This window comes from Herpailurus yagouaroundi, unplaced genomic scaffold (assembly GCF_014898765.1).
Source record: "Herpailurus yagouaroundi ecotype Mexico unplaced genomic scaffold, PumYag 77, whole genome shotgun sequence".
NCBI classification, from domain to species: domain Eukaryota; kingdom Metazoa; phylum Chordata; class Mammalia; order Carnivora; family Felidae; genus Herpailurus; species Herpailurus yagouaroundi.
Genome location: NW_024412388.1, coordinates 18,136,511 through 18,157,877, shown reverse-complemented (window position 1 = coordinate 18,157,877; position 21,367 = coordinate 18,136,511). Strand labels below are relative to the sequence as shown.

Here is a 21,367-nt window from a genome sequence, read left to right as displayed (position 1 = left end):
TGGCGTTTCTGATTCAGTAAGTCTGGGGTAGCTGGGGGTTTGCATTTCTAACAAGTTCCCTGGTGATTCTGATGCCGGTAGTCTAGGGACCACCTTTTGAGAATCATGGTTGTAAAACGTGCTCCTAACGGTGAGCAAAGCCACAGAGGTGGGAAAGTTCCGGTCTGTTCATTTTAGAGCAATGAGTGTGTGGAGAGTGGCAGGTGAGAGATGGGAGCAGCTAGGCTGGGACACTGCGGGAGGCTAGTGGGTGGGCAAGGACCTCACAATCATGCTGCAGGAAGTGCCCTCCAGCCACCCTGCAGCTCAAGCCTGCATTCCCAGACACAGAGTGGGAACAGCAGCCAGACCACACCCAGGCAGGCAGTGGGCGGCAGCTCTCGGGGCGGAGGGGGAGGGGGCTTCATCCAGGGCACAGTGTCTCCCATCACACTGGGCCCCAGGGTGCGGGACATAGGGCTCTGAGAGGGAGGGGGAGAGAGCTGTCACACAGGAAAGAGAAATGACAGAAACCTTCCTGCGCTAGGGGTGCGGAAAGGGAGGCACACCCCGAGTTTCTGTTACAATAAATCAAGGGCATTAAGACGGAGAAGTGAGAAGTAGGCCCCTCCTAGCTGCCTCCTGGGCCGGGGGGTTAGAAGAATTTACAGAGCAATCCCAGGTCGCTGGCCCCGGCCCCTCCCAGCCCCAGGCTAAAGGAAACTCCCACACTAAAAGGACGGGGGAGAAGCAGGGAAAGGCCTGGTGGGTGCCCTCCCTCCACATCAGTTGGGACCCCCAGTGCTTTGCACTGTCCCTCATTTGTAAGAGGGGTCTCATAAAAGCACCCACCACATAGGAGTATGAGGATTGAGTGCATTGCCAGACAAAGAATGATTAGAACGGAGACTGGCACATAACAAGTGCTTAATACAGGAGAGCCATTCTTGTGCCCCGGACCCAGCTTTGGAGCCAGACATCGAGCGTCCCAAAGTGATACAAGACACGGTCACCCTGCAAGCCAGTGGTAGAGCTGGGCCTAGAGCCCGTTCGTTGACTCTGGCGGAATGGCCATTACCAGCTGCGATGAGCTATCAGTTATCTTACCGTATTTAAAAATCCAAGTTTAGAAGACAGTGATAAAGTCCCATAAGGAAGAAAAGGTCAGTGTTTGTCGTTATTCTGGAAGGCCTTTCTGGCCTACGAGGGTCTCCAGTCCACCCTGCTGGGACCCCACCCTCTGAGTCCTTGCTACACAGTGGCTGTCACACCTTAAGCATTTACCACAGGCAGGCACCATGCTGGTTTTCTGCACAGTCTCATCGACTCTGTGCAATAGCCCTGAGAGACAGGTACTGGGGAAATGGAGACTCAAACAGGTAATATTACCTGCTCAAGGTCCCTCAGCTGGTAGGTGGTAGAAGCTCAACCTGAACTCGGACCTTCTGGACTCTAAGATGTTCTGTACCCCATGCTCGTCTCCTTTCGGGATACCTTTCTTATTCTGGAAATTCCCCTCCTCTGCAATACATTGAACAAATGGTCCACTGACATACAGAAAAGGATTTTCCACCCACACAAGGAAGGAGGAACTGAGTAAGAAAGCAAGATGACTGGAAGTTTCTGGCCAGGAGCTGGGAGCCCTAGTGTCTTCGTCCCCATGCCTGCTCATGCTACCAATCAATTTCATGTTCCCAGACTAAGCACTTGGCTTCCAGAAAGTCTTGACTATGGATAAGACTGGCATTGACTTATCTGCCAAATCCTGAAATCCAAGAACTTCTATCCTTCACTTAACACTGGAATTGAGGATCAAGGGCCCAGTGGGTGAGAGACGTGAAGAGTTCCAAGTAGTGAGCCTTACTTAAGGGTGACAGAGCCAGAATAAGGAGGGGAGACAAGGTGACTCTCACCCTGTGCAGTCACCTTCTCAAGGGCTTCCACCAACTCTCTGTTGGCCCAAGGCAGAGCTCCTCAGCTACAAGAAGGAGGAAGGAGAATGGGGGAGGACAGGATGGCCAGAGGACTTGGCCTTGGGCAGCCTTCTTGATGTCAGATCTCTACCAGGGCATAGAAGAACGCTGAGCAGCACCATGGAAAGAAATAGCACCAGAGTCATAACCTGACAGACCCAAGTCAACTGTGTGTCCTTGGGTAAGGCATTAGCCTCTCTGAGCCTATTTCCTCATCTGTTAGATGGGTCTCCTGAATGTCTTCTGTGCACCCAGTCAGGGACTCTCTAGGCCTTGGTGAATCAGCCAAGAACAAGACAGATAAGGCTCTGCTCCCATGGAACTTACAGCTTAATTGGGGAGGACAGACCACAAACAAGGAGTAAATGAGTTAATTTTAGTCAGTGATAAGTGCTGTGAAGAAAATTAAAACAGTCATGTGAGGGAGTCACCAGGGATGGCTACTTTGGAGTGGGGCTAATCTCATGGGCTGTTAGGAGAATTAAATGCATTAACGTAAGAAGTGTGCTTAGCCTAGAGCCTGCCAGAGAATAATCACTCAGTAAATAATGGCCATCATCATCACCATCATCATGGCCCCCCAAATGAGAGTAAAGGGGAGACTCTGCCTGAGGTTCTTAAATTAACATCCTCCCTAAGCCTCCTGTGAACAAGGTTCTGTGTCAAAAACAAAAGAGACAGTGTAATAACCCCTCGCCTTGACTTTCACGTTCATTATCTCATGGGGCCTCCCAACATACATGGTGTGTTATTATCTTTACTTTACAGACCAGGAAATAGACAACACAGATGTTAGGTGACCTGTTCCAGGGGACTGGTCAAGTGAGTTACAAAGCCAGCCCTCCTGGGATCTAACTCCACAACTAGTCACTTTTCCACCGACAACTAGTTTCCAAGAAGGGACACAGAAGAGAGGAAAAACCCAATAAATATGGGTGGCATCCATCCAACCCTCCATCCCTGATCTTAACAAATATTTGTCAAGTAACTACTATGTGCCAGGCCTTGTCCTAGGCAAACAAGACGACGAGGTCATCCCTGCCATCATGCAGGTTGCATTTCAGTGGCAGGAAGACAGACAAAACCACAAAAACAAACACCTAACATTAGGCAAAGAAAGACAGCGATGAAGGAAAGGAAGCAGGAGCCTGACCTGCCTAAAGTCTGGGGAGTAACCGGATGTTGTTAAGAGGAGTACTGGAGGGAAGAGGGAGCAGTGAGATAGGTGGGGAGGATTTTGGATCTTCCAGAGCAGAGGAGAAGAGACACAAGATCAAAGGCATAAGCCTGGGACCGCTCCCAGAGCTTGTCCACCTACTGTGTGCCAGGTTTTTTGCATAAGTTGCCTTGTTTCAAGGAAGGCCAGCCCACTGAGGAGGAAACTCAAGTCAGAGATTTGATAATCCCTCTCATTTGCATAGCGTGTTGTATTTTTCAACATGCTTCTCATACATTTGTCATCACCTCTGATCCTGCAACGCCCCTGTAAAATAGGGAGGGAACGTATGACTATCCCCCGTGTGATAGCAGGAAAAGTTGAGCCACAGAGAGGGCCACTGGCGTGCCTAAGGCCACCCGGCTAGTATCTCACGGCATAAAGCTTAGAACAGAGGTCTCTGGTTTCTAACATCAAGAACCTTCACAAGGCTGCCTCCTCAGAGCCTCCCTGGTCCAGCCTTCTCCTCCACTTGGGAGAGGGTTGGATAGAAGATCAAGAGAGAGGAGTTCGGGCGTCTACCTGATAAGCTTCACTTCCTGAAGCCCCTGTCCCGAGCCTGTGGGGATGTGCAAACTGCCCAAGCAGGGGTTCTCATGTGGGTGGGGCCTTGCCCCAGCAGCTCACTGTAGGCCCACAGCATGGGAGGGGTGTGGCACCAGCTGTTCCACCCCCAGCCATACTCTTAGCCTCCTGACTCTACCCTGGAGCTTTCTGGGCACCATGCTGGAGGAAGCCCAGGATGATGAAGTGGGTTTCCTCCCAAGTCCTTTTGGGCTCCGAGTGCCCACTGCCTTCGGGCTGAGAACCACTTGAAACTCCCAATGATACTAAGTAAATGTGTCTGAGCCATTACTTGAGGACTTTGGGGTTCAATTCAGGGTGCAAAGGGACTTTCAAACTCTAGTCTCTTAGACAAAGTGTGACTTTGCCAAAGGATACTCAGTACAGAGCAGGGTTGAGAGTTGAGTCTTTTAGCTTCCCAGCTAGTGCTAAGTTGAATCATTGCCCCACCTCAAAGGCATTTCAATAGTTCAGAGATGTAAAAGGAAGGACTCTTACTCAATTTTGCAGAAGGGAGAAGAAAACTCACCACCACGGGGGTAGCCTCAAGCCCCTGCCTGGCACAGGATAGATCCAGTGAGCTGGGTCCCACTTCCCTCCAGCCCAAGGAGGAAGAGTTCCAGGGGCCACCTGAGCTGGGTGTGGACACCCAGATACACCCAGTAATTTGCAAACCCTGTCGTGAGCCACCCAGCCTCCTCAGCAGTGATCAATCACACTCACTAATTACCCACAGGGAGGCCTTGCCACAACCGCTCACCGAGGAATCATTTATCAGTCAGTCCCATGCACAGTGTTCCCCTGGGCATGACGGGAGCACTCTGGGGTTCTCGTGCTTGCCAGTGGCCCATCTGGTTTCTGGACGCACAGGTTGTGAAATGTGCCTGGTCACATGCTGGGGGCTCTTTGGGGGCCTCGATGGAAAAAAGAGGGAGCCTAGCGCATGGCTCTATCGTGACGCCACTTTGAACGAGGTAGTGTGAGCTCATGACTACGGGGTGGGCCCCAGAGTTTGGCAAACCTGGTTCCAGTTTCAGCTCTGCTAGTTACTAGCTGTGTGACTTAATGCAACTTGACCTCTCTGTGCCTCAATTTTCTTACCTGTAAAAAGAGGGAAAGACGAGAGTACTAATCTCACAGAATTATTATGATAGCTACTGTTCACTCGAGGGCTTAACAAGCACCAGGTGCCGGCCCAACAATTTCTAGTCATTGTTTTATTTCATCTTTGCAGCTTTATGAGGTATTACTGTTGGAAAATGCAATGAGATAATGCAGGTAATCAGCAGAGTGCTGGCACATAATAATGTGAACTATTATCATTATTATTACTCACTTTGTAGGGCAGCCCCCATCAAATTGCACGACAACTCACAGCCTCACCTTCTCCCACCTGTAAATGGGACACCTCCTCCTAGCAGCAACAGGAGACTTAAAGCTTGGAGATTCCCAGATAAGAGGGGCAGGCATTGCCAGCTTCATCATCTGGCTTCAGGTGGGCAAGCTGAGGGCGGTCAGGCTCCAGCCAGCGCTTCTGGTTGCACGCAAATTAATTATGTGCCATTTTCTAATTATAACAGAAACTCACTTTCTCCTCTTTGAAAAATTCTGCCCTCTATGGGAATTTTTCTTTCGTGCTATGTCCTTCTCATTTCCTGTCCAATTTTCGTGTCCCTCCCCCACTTTTTTTTTTTTTTTAATTTTAGGGAGTGAGTGAATGAGTGTGTGAGCAGGGAAAAGGGGCAGAGAGAGAGAGAGAGAGAGAGAGAGAGAGAGAATCTTAAGCAGGCTCCAAGCTCAGTGCAGAGCCCAACATAGGGCTCGATCCCACTACCCCGGGATCATGACCTAAGCCAAAATCAAGTCAGACGCCCAACCAACTGAGCCACCCAGACACCCCTTGTTCCCTCTTTCAATTGAGATGTGAAAGAAATTGAAATCCACCTCTAAACCCAGGGTGCCACATCCCTTCATTCATTCACGCACTGATTCACCCAATAAACATTCACTGAGAGTTACCCTATAATGAGCCCTGTGCTGGGTACTAGGACACAAAGGTAAACACCACGCTGTCCCTGCCCTCAAAAGTTTCCAATTCTTGCTGCCCGGGTGCTCCACCCACCAGTGAAATAACACCAAATATTGGTGAGATAATTTCCCTTCAGGACATCCACTAGGTCAGTTCTGAATTTTTTAGAAGATGAAAGGAAGCCAGGATTATTTGCTCCATGTTGCAAATGCTGAGCTCCCAAGAGGGGAAGGGCAACACGGGAAGGAAAAGGAACTGTTATTTAAAAGCATCAGGCCCCGTGCCTTTTCATTCTTGTACTTGACCTGTTGGGGGGCGGGGGGGAGGCGTATTATCACTAATTTACACATACAGCACTGACACCTAGAAAGGTTAAGGAGCTCAACCAAAAGTCACCTGGTCCCTACATGGCAGAGCTGGGCTCAAACACAAGCGTGACCCCCATAGCAACGAGCTCTGAGCTTGCTGACCAAGCAACTATGTGGCAGGTCAGAAGAGGATCTGGGAACCTCTTGTCTCCCAATCCTCTGCCAGGTCTTCTAGGCCAATGGTTCTTAAACTTGAACATGCATCAGAATCGCCTGGAGGGCCTGTTAAAACACATTGCTGAACCCCACCCCCAGAATTTCTGATTCAGTAGGTCTAGGGTGAGGCTGAGAATTTGCATTTCTAACAAGTTCCCAGGTGGTGAAGATGATGATGCTGGTCCAGGAACCACACTTGGAGAACATCAGTTTTAGGTGAACCAATAATCCTCTCTCTGCAAAATAATGGCTCTCTCTCCTCACCTTCCCCATTTCAAAAGTAACATAGGTATGTAAAACCGCAATATACAAAATGTAAAACACAGAGAAAATTGGAAGCAGAGACTAGAATTCACCTGCATTCCTCCACTCAGAGATAACCACTATTAACAGGTTGGCGTATCTCCTCCTCTTTTTTCAATATCTGTGCAGATAGGAAGCAGGGTGACACATTGGTGTGGAACATCCTTCTAGCCCCTCGGTTGAGACCCGGTGAAGATTCCAGCTCTTCCTGGAGATCTCGAGCAAGCCTGGGGCAAGCCTCAGACCCGTCCCTGAGCAACACTACACTTACGCTCCCATCCTCACTGGATTGTTGGGAGAGTTAAAGGAGATCATGTATTTACCAAGCACCGGGCACCGTGTCTGCTGTGGAGTCGGCCCTCGGGTCAATGCTTGGCTGTTGCTTTTGTTTTCACCAAAGGGAAAGCTTCCAGTATGTTATTTCTGTTTCGGCCCTGTGGCCCTTCCTCCTGTCCGCCCTTCCTCCGGCTCGGCTTCCTCTGGGTGGACCCCCGACGCCCCCTTTGGCTCCAGGCACCTGACCCCGGGCCCTCGCTGTGCCTGGGCAGCCAGTGCAGTAGCAGGAGCCTCAGGAGCGTCCCGCACCCGGAGCCGCCGCCGTTAGGGTTGTCTCAGCCTCAGTCCGCCTGTTTTACAGGCCGAGCTTAATGAGGGCTCTTAACTTTTCATTCACCAGCAGCGTAACTCCGACTTTTAATAACACACCTTGTGCACGACAAAAATTTGCTCCTGGCAATCATGGTTTCGACCACAAAACCGCAGTGGGGAGGCGTTCCTGGTTAACTCTTTCAGCGCTCCAGGCAGTCTGGAGCCTGGCGCTCCTGGAGATCAGATGGAGCGGCGACAGAGGCCTGCGGTCACCCACTGGGACGTCCCCTGTCCCCCTCCCACGGGCAGTCCCGTCTCTCCAAGGCTTTCGGGAGGGAGAAAATTCTAGGCGGCAGGTGGGCTCTCAGTCCGAAGACCGTGCAAGGCTGGAGGAGGGAATCCTGGTGCGCCTCGCTCACTTCACTCTCTCTCTCCTCCACTCGATTAGACCTACTATGTGCTGATCACTTAGTCTCCTAACGCTTCATTTCCTCCTGGGCGGGGCGAGCCAGGGCAGGTGCGCCAGGCACACACTAGGCCCCGGGGCAGCACTCTACTTGTAGCACCAAAGGGGCCCGAAGGACCCACAGCAACCGGGAGAAGACCCGGGGCTGTAAGCCGACCGCCCCCTCAGAAAGCCACGGCGGGCTGCGCGCAGGCGCCCACTGCGTCCCGCAAGAGGAGCGCGCCAGGCCGCGACTTCCTGCGCCTCGCGCAGCCCCAGGATCCCTTGCGGCGGCTCTAGCTCGGGGGCAGCAGACGGCGCCCACTGGCGGCACCCGAGGGGGCCTGCGTTGGCCCCGAGGCAGGCAGACGCACCGGGCAGGCGCTGGGCCCGACCACATGAAAGGCTGGAGTGCTCCACCCGCAAGCCGCCTCGAGCGGGGTTCTAACTACGCGCCGCCATGCACCCCAGGACCCGGCCTTCGAAGTGCCGCCTTCCACCCGAGGCCTGCCGCGAGCCGGGTGGCCCGCACGCCGGAGCGCATTGTTTCCCCGGCCAGGTGGGTGTGCACAGCCCATGTTGGACCGAGGAGGACACAGAGGGTCAGAGGGGAGAAACAAATTTCACCAGGATCCTGCGGTTGCCAAGTGGCAGCATTTAGTCCTACACGAGCCCGGCTTTTCCCACCACACCAAGGCCTGGCAAGAGTTCATCACACTGTCGGAGCTCAAGATGGACGCTAGAACCAGCCCTCCCAACTCGGCACTTTGGGGGGGTGGGGAGGCGGGGGGGGGGGGGGGTGGGCGGCCCCCACCCGGGGGGTCCCCCCCCCCCCCCCCACAACAACAAAAAAGTTGCCCCCCCCCCACTTTATCCCCCCCCCCCCCCCCCCATCCGTAAGTGTAGCCCAGCCCCAGGGCACTGAGGCTCTGTCCTTGTAATCTCAGATGGTGGCTTCCGAGTCTGTCTGCAATTACTCTGCGGGCACAGGTTCCCCTCCCCCTCCCCCAATCGGATCAGAGAAGTGTCCACTGTCAGCTGATCAGACTTCAAACCCAAATCATTAAGAAGGAGAAAATCAGGAAACCTTTCTGTTCAAGTATCCCAGCTTCAGGACACTTACCAACCGCTCCCCCCACCCCCCCCAAAGGGGCACTAATGAGCAGATTCTGTCTCCAGCCTCTGCAGTGTTAACCAGCAGATCTACAAGACCTAAGATTTTTGTTTTAGGAGTGTGGAAAAATAAAAAGCAAGAGGCTCATAAATACTCATCGGTTATTTCTCTGTGAAGTAACAAGGGTATTGTTAGTTTGCTCCTTATCAGGCTTTAAACCAATCACTTTTCCAAAGTAGTTGGGTCCCCCAACAACTCCACTATGGCACCCACAATTTACAAGTGAGGAAACAGAGACTCAGGTAGGTGAAGTGACTTGTGCAAGGTCACACAGCTCAGTAGCGACAGCTGGTATTTGAACCCAGGTGTTGCCTCCAGTGCCCCTGCTTTTATTCCAGTTGTCAACACATCGTCAACCCCAGGGAGTTTGTTAAGTGAAATCTGATGCCCAGTCAGTGTACTATGGACATAGTTGGCTAATCCAGGAGAACTCAAGAGCTAGCGGGTGTCATGGAACACTGTCTGCAATTAGGACCCACCAGTTGCCCCCCGCAGGTCTCATGTTCTTAAAAACAATTTATTGAGGAGTAGCTAGAAAAAAAGATGGTTCCGCCCTTGTCTCTGCCCACTCACCTCTGAGCATAGCAAGGAGAGTCTGTGGTTTAGAAGCCTGGCATCTGCCAATTCCCTGAACCCAAACTAAAGCAGCCCAGAATCCCAGCTCCAAGCCACCTTCTCTGAGGTCTAGACCCTAAGCAGGGGGTCCATGGTGAAGATCAGCATCAGCCAGTGGGGAGTCTAAATCTCACTCATATGGGCAGGAAGGCGCTGCATCCTGCCAGGCAATGGAGATGACCTCACTGAAAACCACATCTCAGCTTCTTCAGACTTAGAACTGCCTCTGAATAAAATCAACTACATTTTGTTAATGCATCTTCAGACCCGAGCTCTGTGCTTAGCATTTTACAGTTTTTATCACACACAACTCTGTCGGGAACCCTACAAAACATTCTTGTGCCCATTTTCTGGATGAAGTAAATGAGGCTCAGGTGAGTTGAATGACTTGTCCAAGATCACATACCCCATAAGGAGCAGAGTCTGGATTTGAACCTAGGTCAGGCTGACTACAGAGCCCATATGTTTAAACACCACTCTGTAACCTTCCCACTTGGGACTGTTCCAACCCAACAAACAAGCCCCTTTAGAGAAATCCAGCTCTCCGCCTAAGACTGCTCTTAGAACTACCTCAAAGAAGTTCCTTTTGGCAAGAAGATAGCCTAGTTGCGATTGGAGCTGATTTCTGAGTCCCTTTAAGAGTATTAGAAAGTGGTGCCGACAGCCTTCGCGGTTTCAGTCCTCTGTGTTTCCCTACCTGGCTCGAAACTGCTCAGCATGGAGAGAGAGAGAAAAAAACCTATTTTCCCAGGGAAACACTCAACTCTAGCTTGAGATGGGGCTTGCCTCAACACGTCAAAGCGAGATCGTCAGCCCATTCATTTACCCTTACAAATTGCTCTGTGAATCCTGGCGCCGGCCTCCCTGCGCTTCCCCCTTCTGGAAACCCCACGGAGCCTCCATGCTCAGAGAGCGCCAGGCATCCACCAATGTTTACTCACTCAAGTTCATTCGACATCGTCTTGCTCCCAGGCTCCCAAGCTCAAAGATGAAGACGGGCACCAGCACTGAGGCTCTGCTGACCGCTTGTCTCTAATTCTTGCCTGACACAGACATTCCCTGCCCAGGGAAGTGTTTGATTTATGTTGAGGTTTGAGTGTCGGGATTTTGCTGACAGGTAGGTTCCCGGCAGCGCTGGTGCTGATTGGCTATGGGTACAGGTGCCGGCGACAGCAGGTATGCCTCAACAGGTGCAGCTGTTAACTCTTGGCCTGCCGCGTTGGGGGCGGAGCCAAGGGGGGCCGGCTGGGTGGAGCTGGCCAATTCCTTCCTAGGTGAGGGGGTGGGAGGTGGAGAAGAGGGAGGAGAGAGGGAGGGGAAAAAAATGTTGGAGAGAAGATAGAGGAAAAGTACAGAGACAGATACTTGGCCAAAGGTCGATTTCTGTTTCTAGTTAGTATCCTGGATACTTGGGAACATCCCCTCAATTCCTTTGCCCCTTCCTCTACCCAGCATCAAATACTTCAGTCACTGGGGAATTCTCAGAGAGCCGATCTCCCCGCCCCAACCCCACCGTATTGGGGGGGGGGGGGTCCTGTGTGTAAATTCCCTTTGTTTTTCGGAGCTTTCCCCTTAAGATAACAGTATGTTATTTTTGAATAATCTTACAGTTATTCAAGTGAGTTCTTTTGATTCTCACAGTAACCCACCGTGGCTGATATTACTACTGCACCCCCTTCCTTCCCAACACACTTAACAGGTGAGGAAATGGAGGCGGGAGAGGTAAATTGACTTGCCCAGGGGTAAAGCTAGTTGAGTGTCAGAGCCCAGATCTGAATCTTCAGTCCTCTCCAAGTCTGGCTGTCCCTTAGAGCTGAAGTCAGTGGCCGCAATTCAACAGATGATTTACTGAGCACCTGTTGTGTGCCAGGCCTTACTCTGGGTTCTGAGGAGACGGAGGCCAAGAAGACAGGGTCACTGTTCTTGAGGAGTCTACAACTGGAGTGTGTGTGCATGTGGTGGGGGGTGGAGATAGGGTGGGAAGCAGCCTTTTATTTGGTGTGATACAGATCTGAATGAGAGATGAGCAAACCAGATACCTTTGGCCAGCACAGAAGGGATGGAAAAGTTGAAGTCCACCACCTCTGAAGCCTTAGCTAGCTGGTCATTTCACAGAGCCTAATAAGCGCTTTCTTCCTCATTGAAAACACAGGAGAAATCAGATACTCCTCAGACTAAGTAATTGTGGAATAATTGCCATGAGCTGGCTCTGTGAGGAACAAGGTTGGTAAACCCGAAAGATCCACAGACACACTTAGGAGAATGCTAGAGCTGTTTTTAGAGCTTCCACCAGGATTAATTTGAAATTAAATCTAAGCTACAGATCTTGGTATCTGTTTTTTCCCTCTCTCTTTCTGTTTTCTGCCCACCCCCTCTTCCCTTTTAGCAAATTATCTCTTTGCTCTGTCTTCCTGGGAGCCTCGCCTTGGCCCGCTCCTTTCTCTCTCAGGGAAGGGTGCGGTTTCAGCTCCTCCTGCCAATATGATGGAGGTTTTCAGGGTAAAGTCAGAATCTGAAGGAGCCTTCTCGGGGTGGGGTCAGGACTGTGGAGAAAGGTTACTGGGTTTGAGAAATGTCAGAGGTTGGTTTCTCACTGGAGGCTGTGTTGGTGGCAGCCAAGGGGACCCTGACGAATAACAGTAAATAGTAATAGTAATTGCTAATAAAGTCATCAGCTCAGAGTAGGCCTTCCCAGCTGCCCTTGTTAAAGTCACATTCAGTCACTATATCACACCACTTTATTCGGCTCGCTGCAAAACTCTTACAGCTTTTTTATATTTTCCTGATTGTTTATTGTTCATCCCCCCCCTTTTTGGAATGTGAACTCCATTAGAGTAAAGACCTTGTCTGTCCTGTTCGCTTTTGAACCTCCAGTGCCTACTACGGGTCTGGCGGACGGTAGGTGCTCAGATAACCACATATCAGACGTCGTGCTCCGCCGTTACGTGCATCGTCTCACTTAATCCTCATAGGGACCCTGTGAGAGGGGCGCTTTGATTGTCCTTGTTTTAGAGATGAGGAAACTGAAGTACAAGTGACTGAGTAAGTTACTCAAGCTGCAGAGCTTAGAAGTGTGGAGCTGGAGCTGGGATTTGATCCAAGAACAGAGCCGGTGTCCAACCACTTTGCAGATGTTATTGGTGGCAGGAGAGCCATTTGGTGCCAGCTGTAACTGCAAAGCTCACTGCGGCCCAAGGGATGGCACACTGGTCTGCCCGCCTCCTGGAAGGCTGGGAGTTTCTGTCAGCTGTGTTGCAACTCACAGGTAAAGGGCTGTGGAGGTGACTCATGTTGGCTGGGCTCAGATGGAGGCTGGGATTCCGGGCGGCGTGTCTGTGCTCGCTGGACTTTTTAAAATGGGTCCTCTCTCTCTACTTCTGGATTTTGCCTCTTTAATCACACACACCCATCTGCAGAGATCAGCAGAGGCCCAGATCATGGGGCAGAGGGGTCCTATGTCTCCAAACATGGGAAGGCACCCTGGGTGGAATGGAGACCATAGACTAATGGTCTAGGGTAGGTAGGCGCGGGCACCATGAGCCAGTTTACAAGGTTACCAGACCCCTCAGCAGAGCTATGCCTCCCAGTTGTGAGGTGTGGGCTGTTCTAGCCCTTCATTAAACGAATCACAGATGCCAAGGTTTGAGAGAGACACTACCCAAGCTTTGCCCACACCCCTTTCCTCCTCCTGTGTAGCCTGGGCATGCCCCAGGGCTAAGCTGGGCTGGCATCTCTCCTCCTCTATGGATTGGCCCAATTCTTGGTTTCTTGGCTGAGAAGATTGAAAACAGAGACCAACCAGTCACATGTGACATAGTAATTATTTTCACAACAGTGTAAGCAAATAATGGTGGCTGCTGTTTATTTCACGTTTGTATGTTGGAAGCCCTGTGCTAAGAGTTACCTATGTTAGCTAACAGTAGTGCTCTGAGACTGACAGATCTGGGTTCAAATCCCAGCCCAACCACGTGATGTTGGGCAAATGACTTGAGCTTTTTGAGCCTCAGTTTCCTCACCTGTGAAATAGGGTCATTGTGAGGATTCAATGAGATAATGCACGTGAAGTGCATTCTGCAATGCCTGGCCCAGAGCGCTCAGTAATTGTTAGGATAGCCTTTTTTTCTCATTTAATTCTCATGTAAACCTCATGAGGAAGCTGCTGCCTCATTTTACAGGTGAAGAAACTGAGAGGAGTTAAATGATTTCTCAAAAGTGAAAAGCTGATTTTACTTAGGCTGAAAGGCTGAAATCTGAACCCACATCTTTCTGCCTCCATTCTTGTAGAACTAGGTTAAGTTAGGGATTGCCCTGGGTTCAAGTTCTGCCTGGCCGCTGGTCACTTCCTAGCTCTACAACTGGGTAAATTTCTTCTCTCGGAGCCTCTGAGACCAGATTAATGAATCACGGAAAGGGAGGCGTTACATGCGAGATGACCCAGGTTTCCTTTTCTAGATTACTTCTGGAAATCCCTCCTTCTCCTTTCCAGATTTATCTCTGAAAGAGTGTGACACTTTTTACGTGTTGGGGAGGGATAAAGGTTAGGACCATGGAGTTAAGTACGTGCTAAGAGCAGGAGCTGTTTTGTTTGTCTGCAGAGGTTGTGGACTGCACAAGCACAGTGCCATCTTAGGGTACAAGACTTGCGCTGTTGGACATGTTGGCGCTGCGAACAGTCCTTTTTTTCCTAACACATCAAGACTTCATGGGCATCCAAGACTTACTGAAAATCTGTTGAGCTACATAAAAATATTGAAAGGACAAATTCCCAAATGTCAACAATACTTCTCTGTGGGTGCTAAAATGACAGAATTTTAATTTTTTCCCTGTCTTCTCTTCCCTACCAGGTTTCTGCACTGATCTTGCACTGCTTTTTAATTAGAAATACTATGCCAAACTCCAGTTGTTGTTGTTTATAAATATTTTTATTTTTTTAAGTAATCTCTGTGCTCAATGTGGGATTTAAACTCATGACCCCAAGACCAAAGGCCACACACCCTACTGACTGAGCCAGCCAGGTACCCCTACAAAACCCCAGGGGTTTTTTGTTGTTGTTGTTGCTGTTTATTTATTTATTTTGAGAGAGTGAGAGAGAGTACAAGCAGGAGAGAAACAGGGAGAGAGGGAGAGAGCAAGAATCCCAAGCAAGGCAACGCAGAGCCTGACGTGGGGCTCAAACTCACAAACTGTGAAATCATGACCTGAGCCGAAATCAAGAATCAGATGCTTAGCTGCCACTCAGGCACCCCCAAACCCCAGTTTTAATGTCCATTAACTAAGTGGCCCTTCTGTCCCCATTCTTCCTGGAGCAAAGGTAGAGATAAAGATAGTAAAGATGTGGAGTCCTTGCTTGGAGCCTCCCTGTGAAGTGTGTGCATGGAAAATGGGGGCGGCCCAACTTGCAGGTTCGAAGCAGGGAGCTCAGGAATCAGTTCTAATCTTGACTTCATTAAAATGATCATTAATTGAGCACTCACCCTGTGCTACGTGCTTTAGATGCTTTATCCCATTCCTGCCTGTCAAATGGGGTCACATAATCCACTCCAGACGGACTTGACTCCTGGAGCACTGGCCAAGTTACTACAGGGTACCAACTCTGGAGTCAACTGCCTAAGACCTTGGACAAGCCGCTTTACTTCCTTGTTACCTGAGTTTCCTCCTCGGTGAAATGATCGCGCTGCAAGTTAAAGGAGATACTGTCCTTAGTACGTGCCATCATCCCTGTACATGCCAGGCACAGTTCTAGGTGCTTTATGTGCAGGTCATGTCATTCCCTGGAGTTCTGTGAAGTAGTTGTCATAATTATCCCCACTTTGCAGAAGAGGAACAGCTCTGAGAGGTGAAGGAACTCCTCTAGGGTCACCTGGCTGTCTGACTAGTGACGGAATCAGACCAATGTCTGCCTGACCCTAAAGCCTTGGAAGCAGTCCTTTCAGCATCCTGAATGCTTAGAATAAAGCCTTGGATGGATGAATGGGTGGTGGAAGGAAAAAGGGAAGGAGGGAAGAAAGGAAGAAAAAGAGATAGGTTGGTTGATAGGATTTGTAAGGTAGGAAGGATTTATAAGATTCTGGAGTGCAGAAACCACACAAAGAAAAATAAATCTTATGTGGCGCCTGTCCCAGGTCTCAACATAAGTGTTCAATAAATGTGTTGAATAAATGAAAAACGGATGAACATGTACAATGTACAGAAGCTAATTGACATCCTGGGAAAATCGGCTGCTGCCTTCTACCTCCAACCCCCAAGGAAGACTTCCAAAGTTCGAGTTGCTACACTTCCTCTTATTAGCATATACCTTTGGACCAGTGACTCATTTCTGGAAGTTTCAGTTTCCCCATCATCCCTCAGTGGGGTTGATTTGAAGATTAAATTAAATAAGATCTCAATGGAAAGCCAGTGGCTAATAGTAGGTACCTAATAAAAGATAGCCGGGGCTATAGGTGAGCATGTAGCTTAGGGTCCTTGGCCACCACCTATTTCTGGCCTCAGTACACGGCTTAATTCACAGCAAGCACTCAGCACTCAGCCTCTGTTAACAGCCCGATGTGTGAAGCTCTTTTCAGTTTAGAATATGTTTCCTATGCTTTATCTCTGGCTTCTCTCTGGCTTTATCAGGATGGAGGTAGTGAAGGGGGGGGTGGGGTTGGATTTTTGGCCCCATTTGAACTTGATGTTCGGAGAAAACATCCCTACTTAAGAAAGGAGTTTGGATTGGAACCTCAGGTTTTGGATAAAGCATCATCCTGGATACCATTATGGAGCCTGATGGGTCCCCAAAGTGCTATCCTGGACATGTGCCTGAAGCTCTGTAAACATTTCATCGTAAAATTCTTTTCTACCCCATCCCTGGACTTTAGTGGAGAAACAGGCCACACGCCCTACACAGAGAATACAGCCCTCATTTGAAAGCATGGAAGAAGCTGCAAGTTGTGCCCGTGAGGGGTGAGGGGTGGGCAGCATCCAGACCCTCTTCGGTTCTGTACTTGAGGTTTTTATCACAGTTCTGCTGTTAACACCACCTGTGTTCCTTCCTGGCAGTGCTTTGGACGGGAAGAATCATTATGGGGTCTAAAACTGTCCTCAAAGCGTCCCTTTAAAAAAGCCAAGAGAAGGTTTGAATACCTGGAAAACAAGCAGGCAAGTGTTGTTTGTTTGTTTGTTTGTTTGTTTGTTTTTTCACTTACCAAGGTGATAAAGATGAAAGAAAATGCCAAACCCCAGTGTTGTTAAGGGTGAGGGAACAGGCTCTCTCCTTGCTGGAGGGAATGTGAATCAGTCCAAACGTGGGCTTTAGATTTTAGCTCATTTTGGATCTAGCAGTTTCACTCATAAGAATTTAGTCTGAGCAAGTAATCTCTGTGGTGCAAAGAGTTATCTGCAAGCTTATGCATCAGAGCATCGTTTATAATCCTAAAAAATTAGAGTTAACATAAATACCCTTCAACAGAAGCTCAGTGATGAATAAGATACCCGAATGTAGTTGCACACTGAGCCAGTTTGAAAGGAGGCCCGTAAAGTTATTTACTGAGTTTACAGCACAATTGTTAGAGTCCTTATTGTAGGCAAGGCACTGGGCTCAGTGTTCTATCTCATTTAATGCTCATGACAACCCTATGAGGTAGCTGCTGTTACCCTTTTACAAACGAGAAAAGGGAGGCCCATTCATGCAGCAACTTACTGAAAGCTTCTGGGTCTAGAAGCTGGGTCTGTTTTCTACTTCTGAGTCTCAAATTCTACTTTTAGTAAATTAGTCACTTCCTGTTTTAAAAACCCATTTATATGAATAGAAAAAGAACAGGAAAGATACACACCAGAGAGTATCATGGATAATGGGATCAGGGGTCATTTATATTTTATTCTTTCGGCTTACTTATGGACAGTATTTCTTCTGCTAATAAAAAAGAAAAGTGGGGGGAGGGGGGGTGGCGGGCCTGGGTAGCTCATTCGGTTAAGCGTCCGACCTCGGCTCAGGTCATGATCTCGCGGTTTGTGAGTTTGAGCCCCGTGTCGGGCTCTGTGCTGACAGCTCAGAGCCTGGAGCCTGCTTGGGATTCTGTGTCTCCCTCTCTCTCTGCCCCTCCCCTGCTCATGCTCTGTCTGTCTCTGTCTCAAAAATAAAATAAAACATTAAAAAAAAAAAGAAAGAAAGAAAGAAAGAAAGAAAGAAAGAAAGGAAAAAGGAAACTGTGGTTTTAAAAAAGTAGCAAATCAGAGAAGGCTTGTCCCTGAGCGGGGGAGGAAGAAGCAGCCAGAGGACTCTTTGGAAAGTCTTTCTCTGTTGCCAGGAACTGTCCAGAGCAAAAGGCAGCCAGGGAAGGCAGCCTCCATCCTAGGAGGAGAGGGCCCTCTGGAAAGAACAGAACCCACCTGGCTCAGGCCCGGAGGCCCACTCTTTCCAGGCACCTGTTCTCTGGCCTTAGCGACCCATCCCCATTGCCATCATCAGTCTGCATGTTAAAAGGGCCACCGTTAAACAAGGTACTGCCAGGGCGCCTGGGTGGCTCAGTCGGTTAAGCGTCTGACTCGGGTCATGATCTCACGGATCGCTGGGGTTCGAGCCCCAGGTTGGGCTCCTCGCTGGCAGCACAGAGCCTGCTTGGGATCCTCTCTCTCTGCCCCACCCCCACTCCTGCACACTCTCTCAAAGAAACTTAAAAAAAAAAAAAGTTACTGCCCACTTTCAAATAAAAGGGAGCCTCGCTAAAAAACACCTATTAATCCCACTGCCACCGTGGCCAACAAAGCTAAAAATGTATTTCCCCTTATCATCTGTCTGCAGGGATCCAACTGGAGGCTTGCGGGGTTCAGATGAGGGTTTCCTTGAGGAACTACAAGGAAAATGTCCAAGACCTGGCTTGGACGCAGAGTCCTGGTGTGTCAGTGCTGAACAGGAGTGAGTGTCTGGGGTTAGTGGAGTGTCCCTAGGTGAGAGAGAGGTAGGGCTAGGTGGGGCGGGGCCTGCTCCAGGCTCAGAGAGGTTCCAAGTAGGCATAATGAACCCGTAAGGTCCGCTGTTGCTATTTCTTTACAGTATGCCTTTCTTTACCAGCCTGCCCCTGGTGTTTATTTAGATCTGATCTCACTGGAGAAGTGGGGAGGGAGGGACATGCATGGGCCTTCTGGGCCCCGCGCCTTCTCAGGAAGGCAGAGGCCATGTGGTCACAGGTTCAGTACTCGACCTTGGACCCCAGACATTCAGCTTCGCGTTTTTCTGAATCCATGACTTGTCTGCTGGGAGATTTTTAAGGCCCTCAGTTTGGTGGCAGGTGGTGAAGCGGCGAGGAGGAAGAAGGGGGAGAGCTTCTGGGGCCTCTTGCGGCCCGGAGGTGCTTACGAACCCTGTCTCCTGCCGAGATCGGGCCTTTCCGGCTCTTCCCTCAGGAGGGCAGCTACTCAGAAGTCCTCCTCAGTTCACTACTTCCACCTGCCCCTACTCACTGTTTCAGCCTGTGCTCTGGACAGGCTGCCCACACTACCTGGGCACATGTCACGCTGTGGTCAGCTTTCCCTCCTGGGCTGGGTTTATTTATTTACCACCTCTACCTTCGATTTTCCAGATGTTCTGGAATCTCCTCCACTTCAGGACCTGCTGTCTGTATATGTGCATTATTCATTTAAACAACTATGAAGATTCATTGAATCATTAAAAATTACAATGGTAGCTCTTATTTTTTGAGCACTTAACTATATGCCAGACTGTGATGAACACGTTCCCTGACCGGTTTCACTCAATCCTTAAAACTGCCCAAAGGTTTAGATACAATCACCACCTCTTATCTTCTAGGTAAGGAAACTGAGGCGTGGAAAGGCCAGGGAACTTGATGGTGTCCTACAGCCCTAGAGTGACCATGCTAGGATTCGAACCTGGGACATTTGGCTCTAAAGCTCAAGCCCTTGAACCACCAGTCGATGTTGCCTCAGCAAGCAGTTATTCAGTAAGCTTAGTGAGGACCTGCTTTGGCCAAGCGTTTGTGCCACGGGCCGGGGGGAGGAACAAATAAGGTATGTTTCTGCCCACCGGGAAGCTTGGTGGGGGAACCTTCACCAAACCCCTCTACTCTGGAAAACCTTGCCTCCTTCCTCTGTCTACAACTGGCTTTCTGCAAAATCGGTTTCCTGATGGAATTGTCAGATTCTCACGTGTTGGGGGACTCCGTGAGAGTGTGCTAATCTCCCCCTCCAGGGGATGCAGGATTCTACTGCAGAGCGTCTGCCCCGCACACGTGCACGTGCACACACATGAACACACGGTAGGGCACCATCTAGTTGAGATCATAGATTGTGGAGCCAACCTTCTTGAGTTCAAACCTTGGCTCTACCGTTTACCACCCGTGGGACCTTACGCAAGTTCTTTGATCTCTCGGAGCCTCCGTTTCTTCATCTTCAAAGTAGGCAGAACTCCTACCTTGTAGGGTTTTAAATGATTGAACACACGCAAAGCATTTAGCACCACTCTTGTGTTCTAAGTCCTGGTAATGTCAGCTGTTGTTGCTGTCATTACAGATGGCTTATCTTGCCTCCCAGTGAAACAGTGAGTTCCTTGTCTTGTCTCTTCTTCGGCTCCAGCCACCAGGGCACGCAGCCCAGGGCAGATGTGCCTGGTGATGGAGGTTAGTCACCAGATTCCTCATCCTCAGAGGGGAAGTGAGCATGAGTGTTCTCTCTGCCCAGGCTCTTTCGAAATCTGAGTCATGCCTTGACAACTGTCCCTGGAGAGATGCTTCAGCCTCAGCCCCCTCCCCTTTCACAACGAGCTCTGTCATTCACACCCTCCTCAGTCATGAGCAGACACCCCCAGTATTACCCATTAAAGGGCCCTGAGGACACCTCCAGGAGGAGAAGAGTCTCCGTAGGCAGGTGACAGGGACCTGACTCTCTAGCTAGTGGCTTTGGCTGTGTGGCCATATTTCAAAACTGTTAGTGGCCTCTGAAGTGATTGATGACCCAATATAGGGTCCCACAGTATTTCATTCGGTCGCCCTTGGATAACTGACAGCTTATACTTAGCCTCACCTGGATGTGACACGTTTGGGAGCCTTTTGCTTCACCCTGGTCCACTCTCCAGGCTCCCCGCAGCCCAGGAGGTGGTTTGGAGTATTGAGAGTTAGGTTTAGTGTTAATGATCTGAGCTCCCAGGTTTCTAGCCAGACCTGAGTTCAAATCCTGGTTCTGCGTTTTGTTAGCCGTGACCCTGAGCTTGTTTGTCTGGGTCTGTTTCTTCCATCTGTAAAATGGCAGCAGTAACAGTATCTGCTTCATAGATGGTTGTGAGGATGAAATGCATGTGAAGCACTTAACACGGCTGCTACCAGTACTGTTGTTACCCAGTGGGGGAGAGAGCACTGGACCAAGAGACAGGAGGTCAAGGTTTGAGTTCCAGTTCTGCTTCTCCTTGGCTGTGTTGACCTTAGGCAAGTTAACTCTCTTCTCTGAACCAGTCCCTTCAACCGTGAAATGAAAGGTTTGGGTTTGAAGGTCATTCAGGTTCCTTTTAGGTGAGATTTGTGATCTGTGATGTTGAAGGTGCCCCCGAGAGAAAACAGAACGGAAGAAAGCGTTAGTGCCAGATGTCTTATCTGCCAGGATCACATTTCACAAACACCAGCGACCTGGTGCCATCTTCAAAAGCTGATCCCCACCTATGTACCCCGCATCCAAGCAGCCTCTAGGCTAAACCTTCCCAACCCCAAGAACTGTTTGCAAGACCCCACGAGGCTTTCAGGAGCCCCAGCAAGGCCCCAGCAAGGCCCCAGGGAAGGTGTGGGGTCAGAAAGCAAAACCTGCATCACAATGACCTGGCCAGCCTCAAACATCACACCCCAGGATTTTGCCCTTACGGACGCCTCAGGCAGGAATCGGTCTTCACTTCCTCAGGACGGATTAGTTTATGGTAAGGGAGGGATGTTTCCCCTGGAGCCTGGGGATGTAGTGATCTGTTATAAAACAGGCCCCGCCAG

At 50.0% G+C, this 21,367-nt stretch overlaps 1 protein-coding gene across 4 annotated transcripts in view; it reads right to left on the bottom strand.

Annotated features, from left to right (window-relative positions):
- The window catches only part of GRHL3 (grainyhead like transcription factor 3), a 45,692-nt gene extending 24,736 nt beyond the window's left edge, over window positions 1–20,956 (bottom strand). For 2 of the 4 annotated variants that reach the window (XM_040464957.1, XM_040464961.1), the window contains exon 1: window positions 10,352–10,606. In XM_040464957.1, coding sequence (XP_040320891.1) covers window positions 10,352–10,368 — 17 coding nt within the window. In that variant the 5' untranslated portion in view covers window positions 10,369–10,606. Of the gene's footprint in view, window positions 1–10,351; window positions 10,608–12,461; window positions 12,467–20,951 lie in introns of those variants that run through there. The other 2 variants (XM_040464970.1, XR_005787309.1) reach the window with 2 other exon arrangements.
- Window positions 20,957–21,367: the final 411 nt, after the last annotated feature.